General features: G+C 38.1%; 1 protein-coding gene across 2 annotated transcripts in view; it reads left to right on the top strand.

The window, feature by feature from the left end:
- Positions 1-17,606, top strand: part of PDE7B (phosphodiesterase 7B) — a 363,754-nt gene that overhangs the window by 295,189 nt on the left and 50,959 nt on the right. For both annotated transcript variants that reach the window (XM_075203180.1, XM_075203179.1), the window contains one exon: positions 7,823-7,906. In XM_075203180.1, coding sequence (XP_075059281.1) covers positions 7,823-7,906 — 84 coding nt within the window. The remainder of the gene's footprint in view (positions 1-7,822; positions 7,907-17,606) is intronic.

The raw sequence follows: 17,606 nt of genomic DNA, 5'->3' as shown, positions 1-17,606 counted from the left end.
ATGTAAAAAAGTATAAAAAAAAAAAAAAAAAAAAAGAAAGAGTATTTAAACCCATACACGGTGCTGTACGCAACTCAAGATTCATGCAGGTCAGCATCGGTGGAATATGCACCTGGTTTATGCCAGGCACTCATCACAGACACTTGTGCCAAATTTTCTCTCCATTTATATTTTGTGCAAACAGCACATTTGTTATTAGGCAACAAGTAAAACTCAAAAGGCCTATCTAATACAGCAGAAACACTCCGTCTCATGAAAAAAGTATAAACTTTTTTTGCTTAAGCCTGCACAAAAGCATAATATATGCGAGAGAGACAAAGAAAGCACCAGTGTCAGCATGCAATCGCAAACAGCCAATCACAAGTGGTTGGAAGAGGCCATCATCTTCATTGGCTATTTGCACCTTCCCCTGACCACCGACAAATAATACAGCTTTCTCAGATATTTATATGCATCTGTGTCCCAGTCTGTATCTGTTCGTAATGCATGTCTTTGCTGTATTCGGCCTACATTAGACTGTGTCGCCTCTCCAGGTGGCATAAGTTACAGAATCACGCCAATCTGCATGGCCGAATATGTGTGTACTCACTTTCTGGGCAGAGCAATTTCACTCAAGATACACTATGCAAACTGGCAAATTAATCGCTCTGCATTACCCCCCATATTTCCACTAAAGAATAGGGTTTATTGCTTGTAGATTTATAATACTGCATATTTTACATTTGCACCCCTCCCCATACAGTGCTACATGCTTTTGCTAAGGTTCAAAGTTACTTTTTCTTTTTGCTTTAATCGTGATTCTAAATGAGGCCCTTTATGTTTCTGTAACATAATTTTCTTAGCACAACGCCTTCCACATTATTATGTCAACTTCCAGTCAGAAAAAACCCTTAAAGTATAGAACTTGATGTCAGTAGAAGATTAAATCAGTATTGCGTGTAGATTAAATTACTTTTACCTGTATGAGTGGGTGGCTGGAGTTGTGAATTAAAGAGCTCCATACCATTTGTTTTGTTGTGCGAATAAACCTATTTTCCCACTTCTCCCAGCTAATATTTCTGCTGCTCTTTAAACATATAAAACTTGTAGTTTGCAACTTATACAAACAGCTGCAAACAACCTACATGCAAACTGCAGCATGTGGCAGGGCTGCGTTTCAGCCAAACCCTGAAGGTCCAGTTCACGGTTCCCCTAAAGTCCTAGTAATTGGGGAGGGTTGTTTTTATTTTATTATTTTAAAATAAGGAAAAAAAATGGACTTCTTATTTAAGTGTTGTCAGTATTCTCCTGCTTAAGTTATCTTCAGCAAATACAATCTCTGCAGAACTCTGCTTCATTTGAAAACGTTGTGAAAGACCACAACATCAAACACAACATTGCTGAAACAAATTCTTACTACATGTTTTTAGTACATAAAGACAGAACAGTATGAGCCGGAGACAGATCTGCCCAGGATATGTTACTGTAAATTCCTGGCTCGCAAGAAAAATATATGCATTAATTATACAGTGGTTTGTTTTCGCTCATCTTGTGGTGGACATTGTAATATCCTTCCTAGCTTTGTCATTTCTCCCATGATTGTGTAAAACAGTGGGATAACTGTGTACTAGCTTTTAAAGATTAGTGTTTAGCATAAGCCATAAAACATTCTATAAATTAAATAAAGTTAAAAATACCAAAGACAAGTTGTCATAAACAACATTCCTATAACACAAACCAGATTTGTTTTTTTTTTAGTTTGGAGTGACTGTTCTTTTTTATCATTATAGAGACAGTATCGTTTTATTTTTACTTGTATTTATTTATTAACAAAGTACAGATATGCAGTAGCCCACAACAACAAATCAATTATCATTAATTGATCTAGAACAAGTTGTTAGACAGTTAAAACAAAGATCATGAGTATTTCTTTCAGGTTACTACACACAGTTACACTTTTTTAGTGTAAGTTAAGCTGCCCTTTTACTAAAGACCCGTATGCATGTATTATTATCATATTACATATCACACAGAATCAGTTTTGTATCCTATAGACTGTAAGCTTGTGAGCAGGGTTCTCTTACCTCTCTGTATGTATTACCCAGTATTGTCTTATTAATGTTTGTTCCCAATTGTAAAGCGCTACAGAATTTGATGACGATATATAAATAAATATTGATGATGATGTTAAATGTAAAAATATAACACATGCAGTTTACCAGGCATCACTTACTGATACAGAAATCGAGATGCATTAATGCTGGACCAACGCTTTATCTATATAGTATTATAATCAATATCAATAAATACCATGCCTAGCAGCTGGATATTGTAATTATAAGTAGATAGGGTCCAAAAAAACATATAGGGCTCAAAGTAAATATTATAATGTAGTCTCCATCTGATACATTTGAGCTTCAAGCACCTCTAGGCTTTAGGCTAATAACAAGTGCAAATGTAAACATATCACCATAGGACACCTAATATCATGGCAGTTAATCAATGTTTTATCTTTATGTTTTCTTTTTGCTCTCTAGCCAATTAGTATGGCAAAATTCCCAACACGGCCTCTTGAGAATTGGGATAAGGAAGTGTGGTCACTTTGTTTTGGGGTGTGGTCTTTAGAAGTGCCAGGCCAGGCCCATCCCTCTTCCTCTCCTCTGAAAACACCCTTGAAAACCCGCATGCACCAGAGGTGGGGACATACCGCCAAACGTTCTTGATAAACATATCGACTGTCGGGAGAGTGGAAAATGCCTCCCTGAATTGGATGCCATGTGAATGGTGATGTTTTCACAATAAGTTCCAAGATAGAACTACATTTGCTCCTGTAATTTATGTAGCAACAAACAGAACCTGAATTGTGAGACACATTTACAAACTTGCCACAAGAGAAACTTTAAACATGTCTCGAATACTATTCTATGTTCTTTACACATATCTATATACAGGAAGTAGTGTGGTGTGGCTCCAAGCGACACAATCCACACACAAATAGGCCAATCATGAGCAGCGTTGCTCAACTCAGTTTTGGATGATCTCTGACAATCACGTTCATGACAGAATCACCAGCCCCTGCGTGATGGTGTGAAGGGGACATCACACACATTTTAAAATTAAATGAGGAGTGCAGCTTGGTGATAGGGGGTACTAGAGGTGCCACCTCTTGTCTTAGGTTCCAGCAGGTATATTTCTATATGGTCCATAGAGTGTATTTAACCCCTCTAGGCTGCACAGGATGGGATGATGTACCTCCTCTGAATGCCCCAAGTGCAGTGACCCCATGGACACTTTCTGGCACTTATTGTGGACATGCCCATTTGTTCAGTCCTTTTGGGGCACAATATGGGATTGTATCTCCTCCACAGTACCTCTCATCCTTCCTCTGTGCACCAAGGTCTGTTACTTTGGTATCACATTGGAGGAAAGTCTAAACAAGCAGCTCTTCAAATACATATTTACTTTGGCCTCCCTGGCTCAGGTTATTCTTGCTAGGGGGTGGAGGGTGCCAAAAGCATCTAGTGTTGTTCATTGGACTAATTTAGTTATGGAGGTTTGGAGACATGAGCAGTTCATGTATGAAAGCAGAAAGGTCATGCACAAGTATCATAAGGTCTGGCACCACTGGTATGATTCTCAGTTCGTTGTTCACCCCCACCAGGATGATTTGATGGGATTGGGGAGCCACCGGTGGAGATATTACTTACAGCTCTATGCAGCTTCAACTTCACTTAGCTAGGATTGACTTGGAGTTTAGTTCCTTGAACACATATAAGATTGACAATAACTAACTGGAGAAGAGTCACTTAATTGAATACGCTAAATTAATTACATCCTTCACTGATAGACTTCTCACTCTCTCCTGGTTACAGTTGGCCACTTATATGTCAGTACTATGCTAATAGGGACAGAATAGTTAAGTAGATTAGATATAGAGGATGTTATCTTATAACTTCCCAATATTATTTTTGTTTTTCTCTGTTTTGTTTTGTAATGTATTTTTCCTTATTTTTTGTGTTGTCTTTACGGATAATATGTTGAAAAGCTGAGGTCAGAGTTCAGTTCACAGAACCCCAGTTCACACTGAGACTCTTTCACAGTAAATTACCATCTGCAATTGCAGAAAGTCTTTACATTTGCCAGAAAATCCATATTATTAATAATAATACTTGTACATTTACCTCTGTTACTTTTTTCATTTTGAAGATACAATTTGCCAATCTGTGACGCAGATTGCATAGTATTTCAGTGAATTATACATTTACATGATATATTCCTACTGTAACTTCTCTGTAGGTCAGCGTCAGCTAGGAGACCACTAACTCTATTCAATGCAAGTGGTGTTGTACCTGGTTGTTTTTACTTTAAGGCTGCTGACATAGCAAGACCAGCACCAATACAAAATACTGTAACTTGCAGTTTGAAAGGTAGCAAGGTTACCTGTACAGCTTCTGGCTTGCTATGTTGCAGCAATGTAAATAAATACATGGCCTCGCAATTTAAAAAATGGTGTTATTGAATTGAAAATTATAGCGGTATAATGGTAATGAGATAGCAGTTAATCATGGTTTCATCTTTTGTACTTTAGCCATTTAGTATGGCATAATTCCCAACACGGCCTCTTGAGAATTGGGATAAGGACAGGGGCGGGCTGGGCCGGGGGGCAGGAGGGCATCAGTCTGACCACAGTTTCGGCCGGACACCCCCCCGCCCGGGATGAAATATCACATAACACGCGATGCGGCTGCCTGTGCGCCCCCCACGCTGAAATTTGCCAGTCCGCGCCTGAATAAGGGAGTCTGATCACTTTGTTTTGGGGTGTAGTCTTTAGAAGGATTTAGCTTTGGGTGTATTATAAACTAAACTAACTACGCCACTTGCCATATTACTCACGATTATCAAATTGCAGTAGAATCTGGTGTGGCCCATAGTAAAGACCAATTATAGCGCTATAGAAGTATTACACCAGTATATTGCATACCATATACTGGATGTGACCAGGTCACTGGTACCTTTCACAGACATTCTTCATGATTAACAAAGTCTGAGGCCAAGATACGGTGATAAAGTATGCACAATATAATAGTAGTTTCGAAATTCTGGGTAACTTTCACAACATATTTCTTTCTTGGGTTGCACGTTCATTGAATAATTTGTGCACAAAGGCATAGCTAGACTAGCAGAGGCTTTGCATAGTAAAATTGAAACTTAAAGTTGTGCTCTGCCACGTAAAGAGTTAAACTATGGCGAAAATATGGTTCAGCTTGTCAGCATTCATCGGTGATATAAAGTGCAAAATTCGGTCATTTGCTATATCAAATGGATTTAATTCCTGTTAATCTATTCACCAGTATTAGTGACTACTTAATAGCACATGCGAACATGCTTCTCAACATTTCGAACAGCCAAAGGGGAACACTTAAAGTTGAAGAAAACGCACAAGAAAACATATTGTGATATGTTGTAGAGCAGTGAGGGGCATAATGAAAGAGGTGGAGGGCCGTACGTGCTCAGTAAGTTCTCCAAATACCATGATATGTGATGTTTGCACTTAGCATAGTATTACATAGAATTACTATGTAACATAGTAACATAGTACTACTAGTACGTACATAGTAACATAGTTACATAGTATTACTATGTAACCCATACTGAGTGCAAATTAAATATATGGATATTTCCTCGTATTAGAAAGTGCTGCCAAATGATTTTAACACAGTAAAAATAAGAAGAGCTTGTTCTCAACAAGGGCATTTGAAGGGAAACCAATTCATAATCATCACCATATCCTGCCTGTTGCTGTCTATACAGTTTTCTTGTTTCCTGTTCTCAGTGTTTGTGGAACTTATGCATTGTTTCCTTTCTTCTTCCTAGCAAAACAATGTATTCCTTTTATGTCTGTATCTTCTAGCAATGACTAGAAGTGAACCCCTTTATATTCATTTGTGGTGCGTTCATGTGCATTCCTGCATTTGGTGTTTACTGTTATTATTGTAAATATGTGTTCATTCTTAAAATTAAACAACCAGTTCCCTGTAATAAAATGTTAATAAAAATGCAATCATACCCCACACACAACCTCAGAGTATTATTATTACATGTGTGTACACTTAAATTACAATTAGATGAAGATTCAGTTATGTCTGAATCAGCTTTGTGAGCAATGGCTCAGCGTTTAATTAATGATATACTTACTTTATATGTATTGACTTTGTACACAACAGGATTTTAGACGTAGGGTGATCATTGTTTTCTACTTATGAAAAGGATATCTGCTTTACCTGGGAAACAGGGAAAGAGTTGTCCCTAATAAAAATGAATAGTAATTTTAATTATGATCTGCTCATTGCCATTTTACTAATATTAGGATATCCAACTGGTAGGCTGTGTGTTTGACACCAGAAAAGGCTTTTACTGTACTTATGTCCAAATGTATCTTCTTTTAAATTGCATTTGTGTTATAAACATGTACTTATACCATATAAACAGTAAATTGTTATGTACAATGTGTGATGGTGAAGTGTATGCTATTTTTATGCTACAATATCCTATCTGGTATACCTCTCACCCACTTATGCTAGCTCCAGTCCTTCTACAATGCTGCACTTCTGTCGCTACATTGCTTCACCATTCTGTCCAGAATCCAATTCATCCTACTCACCTTGAAAGCCCTCCACAATAGCTCTCCGCCATCTTCAATCTTATTTCCACTTACTTATCCCCCTAAATCCTCAAGTCAAGTCAAGCCTCTTCACCTCTTATCTGATTACTTTCTCTCACTCACATCTACAAGACTTCTCCTATGCCCGCCACCTATACATAGAACTCCCTTTCCATTGTTTCTCCTCCACTTTTGTCTGTCTTGTCTGCCCTTGTCTTTAAACTCAATCTACTCTGTCCAATGCTGAATAAATTTTTAGCTCCTTATAAATAAATAAACAATGCTTAATTTTGCACGGATTTTTGCAATGCCTTTTTTTTTTATCGGGTTATTTGCCAAATACAAAACAACTATACCAAACTAACATATTAGTATCTAACTCATTGCTCATTTAATGCTCCATAAAATCTCTATATTGCAAATTCACTATAAGTGACCTATACCTTCTATAAACTATAGATTCTTCAAATTGTCATCTAGAATTAGATGGTCAGAAGAGCAGAGCAGGGGTCTCCCGAGTGGAGGCCAAGTACTCCACACCACTGTGCCCGGTAATCGCGTACTATGCCCTGGTATGTTGGTATGTATTTGCATTCAACCGCAGCAACCAATGCGCTTGCTATTTTTGGTCATCTTGCACTAGACAGATAAAAGCTAATTGCTGATTGGTTGCTGTGGAAAAGTGCCTAAATGCAATATTAGTAAATGAACCCTGTATGGGGTAATTTAATTAAAAAAGTGCAAATATACAGTAATCCATGTCAGCAAGTAACTTTGACCAAATTTGTGCAAATTAGAAAATGAAAGATGCTGAATCACTTCCAATCTTTCAAACTGGTGCTTGTTAGTTTGGGTAAAATGTTTGGTGTTGACTGTCTATGTTATGGTCTTTAAATGAGAAATACAACAATTCCCAGTTAAACATGCAATGCATGTCTGCTGGTTGATTTACTGTTGTGCTTTCTGAGAGTATCTGTATATGACTTAAGATTGTCACTAGTGAGCGGATCTTGCAGCTCTACCCGAAAGTCAAAAGATAGGGTCATTGTTCAATTAGGAACACAGGTGTGGTTAACCAATCTAGACACAATATCGTAGAATGTGTGATTGGCTTTACTGTTTGTTTTTTTTCTTAATCAAAATACAGCATAAACTCATGTGATTACTTTCTGTTTCTTTCAGGAGATGCTCGTGTGAGAGGTCCAACAGGGTTTCTATCTGAACGCCGTGGCTCCTACCCTTTTATCGATTACCGGCTTTTAAACAGTATGTATGGCTTACAACTTTCAGAATGTCATTACGTTAAATGGACATTTGTGTAGAAATCAAGTTTCTGTTAAAAAGCAGCTTTAAGGAGGATACAGTAGTTATCTATTTTCTGTGGATTAACATGTGCGCTAATACCCATTTTATTACTATTTTGCTAGTAAAATAAATGCCTTTCAATATGGCTGTCTTGAGGTTTTTTCACAAAAACAATTAAGAATGCTGCATTTTCAAAATGCCCAGGCATAGTGCAAAACCCCCTTAGGTGGTGATCTATACTTGATTTGCACACATGTACCTGGATATCCGCCACAGTGCATGGGTTTGTATGGAGCGAGATGGTGGAGCAGCAGGAGTTTGCATTGGCCAGTGGAAGGAATTGGGCTGACCAAGATTATTTAAATGAAGTATGTCAGGGTAGAGGGTACATTTTTTAGTCCTTGCTGCGTGGAAAGATACATAGTTATTTTTCGCTTTACAAAAGGACATTTTGCGCCAGCTCAGAGGTGGCAGAGATCAGGCTTTAAACCATACTTTTAATGAAAAAATTTTGCGCCACTCAGTGTCACTTAGATGGAGAAGCACATTTTCTAGGCACACTTTTCCCATCGTGAAACAAAGCTATAAAAACACACAAAAGTGCAGCACATAATAAAAAGAGCCCCAATTTAATTAAAGTCGTTAATGGGGCTTAATTGAGCAGTATTTTAGGGAGAAAATCTGAAACTTTTTATATAATAGAAGGGGGATGGGGGTTCTAAAGTCTTAGGAAGATGGACATTGATGATATTTTTCCACCTATTCAAAAAAATCTAGGTGCCTTCCCAGTTTGCAGAGGCATACCCCGAGGGCAGAGAGTAGACACCTTGACATGCACTGGGATGGAAAACCAACGCGTTTTATGGTGTGCATTTACTGCACTTCATCTGAGGTTCACTTTTTTTTTCAGCTTTCCATTACAGAATACAGCGGTAATTTTTTAATTAATGTTATTGATTAATCTTTATGCCGTAAATACAGGCACACAATTTAATAGGCATTTACCTCACAGAGTGTAGGGAGCAAAACTTACTAATTGGTAAACTTGAATATTATTCTTACACCAGTGCATAAATAAATGCATGCATGAACTCACCATTCTAAAATGCATGTGTGCACAATTATAAAATTGATAATGCATGGAAACATACTATCATACATAACATGGTAAAATTAATATTTCATTGTGTTTTAACAGCACGTGTATTGTACTTCGCTACATAAATAAAAACACCTCATTTACTGTACCAGACCACTTAGTATTTATATGTGTATCATCTATAACCATAATATTTTTAGGACCTGCTAACATTTGGAATAAGATATATAAAATTAGATCTGGGCTGCTTTACAAAAGGCCTAGGCCAAGACCAAGTCAGAAGTTGACTTCAACCTTTGTTGACGTCATCACATTCAGTCACAGCAGGAGAAGATAATGAACACATTGTCACTGTTACCATAGTAACGTTTTATCCTGGGTGACACACTGAGATTTTAGTGTGGCTTGGAAAAAAAAAAAGAGAGAGAGAGTTCTCTGCAAACCGTACGATATACTTAATTTGCCAAGCTTTATCCATAAATGAAATGTTCCCAATTTTAGTTATTTATCTACAAAACTGTAAACTTTATAGTTCTATTAAAGAGGAACTAAAGTGATTTTTATATGTTGTAGAGGTAGGTGAACTTTATTGTTTGCCTTTTGATTGTCAAACCAGTTCTGTTTACTCAAACAATTATAAAAAATCATGATATGTTGGTCATTACACACTGCCATATTTCTTTGCCAGTGAGTCCTATATACATCCATTCATTTTTTAATAGAAAATTGTGACAGATAAGAATGTGCCAGCACCTCTCAAAAATACCCCTATGTATAGCACCTGATACCTCCCAACATTCCAATTGTTGGAATTAGGGCAGAGCACATGGGGCATAGTCACATCACAATAGAGGCGTGGTCACATGTCACAGGGACATGCCTTTTGCCTATGAAGAATTAGAGCCCCATTCATCCCCAAACATCTTTGCCCTGCCGCATGCACCAGAGTAGTGGTGAGAGGGATGTACCTTCCATCATTCCCAGCAGACAAGACAAATGTTCTAGCTGTTGGGACAGTTGACCCTATTGGTCACCAAAACGGGACTGGCTCATGAAACTCAAGACAACTGCTTTGGGTTAAACCCAGTCCCCAAAAGTTACTTACCTGGGGTCCCATGCTGAGGCTCTCTGGTGAGTTCCCTGATGTCGTTCACATGGCCACCACTGCTCCCCTAGCTCTTGTCTGCTCCCGTAGGCAGCATGGTCTCAGTGGGCAACACAATACATGTCTGAAAAAAGACTAAGTTGGCATGAGTGAGGAGAGGCCATATCACAAACATATGTCGGGCAATAGGTAACAAAATCTGTTGATAATGTTATATTTATAAGCAGTCCAATCTATGCTATGTTGACGTTACCACTTTAATAGCAATCATAAAGAAAATCAGTTTCTGAGATCATCTTTTAATAGATATTAACAAAACTCTTCTGCGAAACTGCAAAGTATTGACTCATTTACCCATTTATATATTACACTATGTTTCAAGGGGATATGGTCAGCACACCCCAATTTCCAAATATATTAAAATGCTAAGATAAAGATGAAATGCTAAGCTACTGTTCGGCCCAATATTGCATTGGTGTGTACGCTGCAACAATGAACGATTATCGTTCCAAAACAGATTGTATTGTTTCATTTGACTTTTAAACCAGACTAAAAATGTCGTTCAACGATTGAACGATGTTGTTCCAATCCTGCAGTGTATATGCACTCACAACCAGCAGTGTTCATAGATCTCTATGGAGTGTGCAGAGTCACGATGTAGTCAGCCAATTGTTATGACAGATAAGGAGCACAAATCTGAAGATAAATTGTGTAACACGTGTTTAGTGTGTACACATGAATCGACATGCTGATCGGGACTTTTTTCTTTTTCTGTCATGGTAAAATCATTAAAGATGTTGCATCGGGAGAAATTTTCTGTATTGTGTACCCAACCTACCTTGCACTAGACAGATAAAAGCTAATTGTTGATTAGTAAATATTTTTCCTATGTAGTATATGCAAATAGCAATTGCATAACTTGTGTAACATTGGAGATTTACACAATTACAACCCTTTAAATTAAAACAATAAATACATGGCCTTAGCCAGGGAAGGTATCTGCCCCTCTATACCACATACTTTCAGCATAATAAAACCCATAATAAAAAGTGGAGAGAATATAGCCACAGCCCTCAAAGGCTTGGAAAACCATGTCCAAATAACCAAACTAAGGGTCACATATGCTAGGCCCTACTAACTGCCACCTGACCCTCTGTCCTGGTGACAGCCATAACATGGTGTAATAACCTACTCTTGGGATGCGAACCCTTATAAATAACTGTTGATGATGATGATAAGGACTGCTGTCCAGCCAGTTCCTCCCAAAACATAACCATTCAACATTTTTCCAAGGGAAAACCAATAAGCATTCTCCTCTTAACTACCACAAGGAGGCCATTTCCTTAAATTGGCCTCTGCTCCCATATCGATGCACCCCTTCCAGCCTACAAATCCTGGTTGTACGTTATTACAGTTCCCACTGCTGTGACTGAGAGGACAATACTCAATCCAAGATGCAGGAATACTCTTTAAGCACTAAGGCCGTATTTATACATAATTGAGAGATATATGTTAAACTTTGCAGTAATATAATATATTACACTATAAAAATAAATACAGCAGAGCATTTTCATTATTATACCATTTCGTTTGCTATATACAGTACTTTAAACCACACTTTGAGAAGGATCATCATGATAGCTCCTGGTGTACAGTAGCTGATATACGTCAGTATAAAATTCCCACATATAATTTTTTTTCTATAGTTTTGCAATTAATCCTCAAATCAAATTGCTAAATTTTGACCCTTCACAATACAAATAAAAGTGATGCCTGGCTATTTTAAGTAACACTGCCTGTAAACCACGGACATAACTGTTCATGTGGTTATGTTTTTTGACTCAACTTTTTTTCTAGATAAAAATGGTTTGATTCCATTTCTTTGTGATGTCAATATACATTTCTGCCAAATTCACTCCTGACCTAGTGTCCGATGAAACGGGAAGGGTGTTCTAGAGATATCTTTCCGGATACATCCCATGCACTGAAAAGGCTAAAAGAGGAGATAGATGGATGTGATTGTGAAACAATAAGAAGTCATTTTTATGACATTTCTTTTGCTATCTATTTTCATTCCAGAAACAATTAAATGCTGAACCCACAAACAATGCAATCTAATGAATTACTAACCCCGTGGCAAGAAATGTTTCACCCATTTATAATAACACTCATTTTTATATGTCAATAATATCATGATTATTACTGTTTTATTATTCATTGATGTTACAGTTGATTGTTTTTATTTCCTGGCCATTGTACATGACAAAAACAGACAAAAATATGATAAAATCTACTTTTGCCCAAGTCAGATGATAGTTTTATGCAATAGGTAGGTCACCAGAAATGTAACAAAATATTGCATGTCACAGAAAATGTGTTGTAGAGAGTATTCCAGTTTCTCCATGAGGTCCAATGCCCACCCATTCTCCTGGCTCCCACCCATTCTCCTGGATTTGATTTCCTAGTGGCATATACAGTATATAGACATACTGTGACTGGCTAGGGGGGCCGGTATCATCTCCTGGGGTAGATGGTGGTTATAGCAGCAGACAGAGTTCACGCAAGTCAAAATATTTTGTGCAACTGGTCTCAGCCAGTTTTATTTAGTAAGAAAACAAACGAAATTTCCAAAACAAACACCTTGCCATCTGACTCTAACTAAACATAGGTCACTCTTGAATAGAAGAAACAAAACAAAAGAGGTTTCAGCACAGTAGCTTACAGATATCAGGCTCTCGCTCGCGCTCTCTCTCTCTCTCTCTCTCTCTCTCTCTCTCTCACACAGAGACTCTGCAGCCCGTTCCTAGGCAGTGAGAGACTGACTGAGCTGCAGCATTTTACTAGCACCACTCAGGTGCAACTCCTGATTACCACCAGGTTCACTAGTAACCTGGAAGACCCGGTTAACAGGCCTAATGGATGGAGCCCGTCCTCTTGCTTCATCCCTAAACCCCAGGACCATTTTTCGGCTTTTCAGCAAGCCTATAACCCTTCTGAGCTACTACAGATAATACATTTACCCCCAAGAGAATATTTTAAAAGCAGTAGGTTAGGAACCTAGGTGAAATGTATTCGTTTTCAGACACAAATCCATTTTGTGTGTGTATATATCATCATCATCGCCATCTATTTATTTAGTGCCACCAATTCCGCAGCGCTGTCCAGAGAACTCATTCACATCAGTCCCTGCCCCATTGGAGCTTACAGTCTAAATTCCCTAACACACACACACAGACAGACAGACTAGGGTAAATTTTGAAAGCAGCCAATTAACCTACCTGTATGTTTTTGGAGTGTGGGGTGAAACCAGAGCACCCGAAGTAAACCCACGCAAACACAGGGAGAGCATACAAACTCCACACAGATAAGGCCATGGTCTGGAATTGAACTCATGACCCCAGTGCTGTGAGGCAGAAGTGCTAACCACTGAGCCACAGTGCTGCATATATATATATATATATATATATATATATATATATATATATATATATATATATATATATACATATATACATATATACACACATATATATACATATACATATATATATATATATATATATATATATATATAGATACATATATACACATATATATATATATATATATATATATATAGATACATATATATATATATATATATATATATATATATATATATATATATATATAGATAGATAGATAGATAGATAGATATGTACTAAATGAAGCTATTATGAGGAAGAGGTAGTGGGAGTAATCTATGCAGTAGTTCAGCCCTTCATAGCTGATCTGTACTCCATCATCTTCAGCTGTTCTTGTTGCAAACCATAATCATGTCTATACACCTACCTGTATCTCTATGACTAACACTCCTCAGGAAAATATGAGCACAAAGGGGATTTGTGTCATTCATGCGTGAAATTTCCTTTACGTTGATAATTACATTGCTTTCTTATGTGCACATTTGTATGTATGAAGAGATCGTGTGCATTCAGTTTGCACACATACTTTCATTGAAAAACAATCTGAGCAGTAGTAAGAATTCAGTTTATTTGCACAGGGAAAACCTCTGTGGTCTCTGACAAAGAAAGGACTCACCTTGCATAGTCATCCGCTCTAGGGGCCACCCATGGATAGAACAGGGGCCATCCTGTTCCATCCACTGTCCAGCCAAATAATGTGCTGTACATATACTCACTGATGTTCATGTGTACCAGCATATTTCCCTATTATTTTTTAAATGTTACTATAATATGCCTGTAACCTAATATCAATCATGTATATTTTATATTAATCATGTAAGATTAATCATGTATATAAATTATTCTGTACTGAAATTGATGGTAGGGCAGTTTGCGCACCACATAAACAAGCTAATATGTGCTGTATTGGAACCCCAACCCCAATCTTTTTATCAATTACTTATTATGAAATATTTGCATGGTGCCACTGTTTTATTTCTTTATCAGTTTTGAAGAGTGGCCTTAAAACGTATCTATAGGCTCTTGATATACATCATAGCATCAATAATATAGCTTACTGTCATAAAAACTGTAACTTTATAAACTGAAGGTTACCTGTGATTTTATATTTTCATTGTAAGTAAAAGTCAATAGAACTATAGTCCTAAAATCTAATGCTCTATTGGTGTAAATGTAAGCTGATGCTCAGATGAAAAACGCAATAGGCAACGTGAGTTTATAATCATTTAGATTTGAATTGAAGAGGCTTTGTCAACATGAATCTACTTAGGAACTGAAGGCAATCTGACAGGTCAGGTCTTACAACATGTGTCTGCCATATTCAGCGCCAGTAAGACAAATCCATGGGCAAAAGCGGCAGGGGTGTTGGAGTTGTCTACTTGTACTTTATTTGTGTTAGCATACATGCACTTGTTAATGTATTAGTATTCATTATAGAAAAACACTTTCCATTGAGAAACCACTGAGATTGCATGGCTCTCATGTCCATACTTACATCATAAAAATAGAAAAGTAGTGTACAGAGTTTTTTGTAACATTTTAAAGTTATGATCCAAGAAAGTAACAAAAACTAAGGAAAAAACATATATTCTTTTTTTCTAATTTTGAGTTTGTCATTACATATATTTTATATTGGTCAAAGCATACTGACAATTGGTTGCTACAAGTTTCTTTATATTTGCATAATCGTAATAAACAACCCTCAACCAGACATTTGCTTTCGTTCTCTAAGGCTGGGTACACACTACAGGCTTTTCAGCAAAGTATCAGGTCAATTACACGATAAACGACCATTCGGCCCTATATCGCATCAGTGTGTACACTGCAACGATAATCGATTATGGTTCCAAAGCACATTGTATCGTTTCATTTGATTGTTAAATCAGACAAAAAATGTTGTTCAGCGATTAAATGATATCGTTCCAATTCTGCAGTGTGTATGCACTCAGGACCAGCAGTGTCCATAGTTTTCCATGGAGTGTGCAGAGTCACGATCTTTTCAGCCAGTTATTATGACAGATGAAGAGCACAGATCTGACGGTAAATCGTGTAAAACATGAATCGGCTGCTGATCAGGACTTTTTTATTTTTCTGTCGTGGTAAAATCGTTAAAGATGTCACATTGGGAGAAATTTTCTGTATTGTGTTCCCCGCCTAACTTGCACTAGACAGATAAACTTATATTGTTGAAGCAAATAGCAAATACAATTCTGTGTAACTTTGGAGATTTACAAAATGACAACCTTTTATATTAAAACAATAAATACATGACCTTAGACAGGGAAGGTAGCTGCCCATTATACCGCAAACTTTCAGCATAATAAAACTCATAATAGAGACACTAAGCAGTGGAGAGAATATGCCCACAGCTTTTATTTATTCTATCATAACCTTAAAGATAGGACCCTCAAAGGCTTGGAAAAACATGTCCAAATAACCAAACCAAAGGTCACATATGCTGTGCCCTTCTTACTGGCCACCTGACCCACCCACTGTCCGGTGACAGCCACAACCGGCTGTAATAACTAGATAGCTGTTGATGATGATGAAAAGGACTGCTGTCCAGCAAGTTCCCTGAGTTCCCCCCAAAACAAAACTTTTTCCAAGGGAAACCAATAAGCATTCCCCCCTTAACTACCACAAGGAGGCCATTTCCTGATTTAAAATGAGCCCATCATAACCAGGACCGGATTTACCGCTAGGCAACCTAGGCACCTGCCTAGGGCCTAGCGGCTCTCGGGGGGCCCAGTTCGGGGGGACAAGAGCAAATTGAAAAAAATAAAAATAAATTGCGGCCCCTCCCCCGACTCACGGCACCCCCCCCCCCCCCCCAGCGTGACTCGTGGGGGGACGGGGGCACACAGGGCTAGTGTGGTGGCTGGTCTCCTGCTCTGTGTCACATGGGACGTGCACCACATGACAGATGCCGTCCCATGTGTGAAGGGGACCTTTTCTTTACTGGCCTCCCCCACTCCCATCTTGCTTCTCTTTGATCTATACTTAATGTTGCGGCTAGACTTATCTTACTCTCTTTTCGCTGCACATTTGCCTCCCCTTTCTGCCAGGTCCTCTCCAACTCCACTGCTCCCTATATTTCCAACCTCATCTCCATACATGCTCCCTGCTGCCCTCTTCGATCAGCCAATGATCATCACCTTTCCTCCCCTTTGGTAACCACATTTCACTCCCTTTTTCAAGATTTCTCCTGTGCTGCCCGCCAGCACTGGAATGATCTCCCTCATTTTATCAGACTATCCCCCTAGCCTGTACAGCTTCAAATGGTCATTGAAAACCCACTTGTTTAGAAATACCTACCAGTGCTCCACTTAACCATTTCATCATGTAATATACCTCACCCTCTTTAATCCTCCCACTCTTGCTTGTTGCCATCAAATCACCTTACATTGGCTCACCCTCATGTGTCAACTTTGTGTCTGCCCCTTTCACTTTAGATTATAAGCGCTAGTGGCAGGGCTCTCTTCCCTCCTGTCCTCATTGCATATAACTTTTGCTCACCAGCTACACTGTGCACCTCCTCCCTGGGCTCTCTGTCCATTGTCTCCACTTCTCCATTGTCTTTGCACCTTTCAGTGACTCATAATCCTTGCTAGTGGGCACAAGTTTCAGCCTGCGCTGTATAATACCAATATGCCCTTGCATCCCAGTAGCTGTGTTGATAACTGTAGTGTTATTTGTTTACTGTATTATACCAAGTACTGTATTGTTGTTTGCCCTCTGTATAGTGCTGCGGACCTTATGTGGTGCCATATAAGTAAAGGCTAATAATAATATAACATAATAAGAACAAAACGGAAAATAGTATACCGAACCAAAGTTTGTTGGCAACTATAGTGCCTCAGTGTTTGCAGAGTTACTATTACAAATCCTCTCAGTGATTTATTTGACGTTGTATTTTCTGTAGAGTTAATATTTTATTATGTGAATTAGTCACTTGTAAAGCTTTCAAAGCTGTCATACTAAAATAACTAATGA

This window comes from Mixophyes fleayi, chromosome 3 (genome assembly GCF_038048845.1).
Source record: "Mixophyes fleayi isolate aMixFle1 chromosome 3, aMixFle1.hap1, whole genome shotgun sequence".
NCBI classification, from domain to species: Eukaryota; Metazoa; Chordata; class Amphibia; order Anura; family Limnodynastidae; genus Mixophyes; species Mixophyes fleayi.
This window is presented reverse-complemented; position numbering and strand designations above follow the sequence as displayed.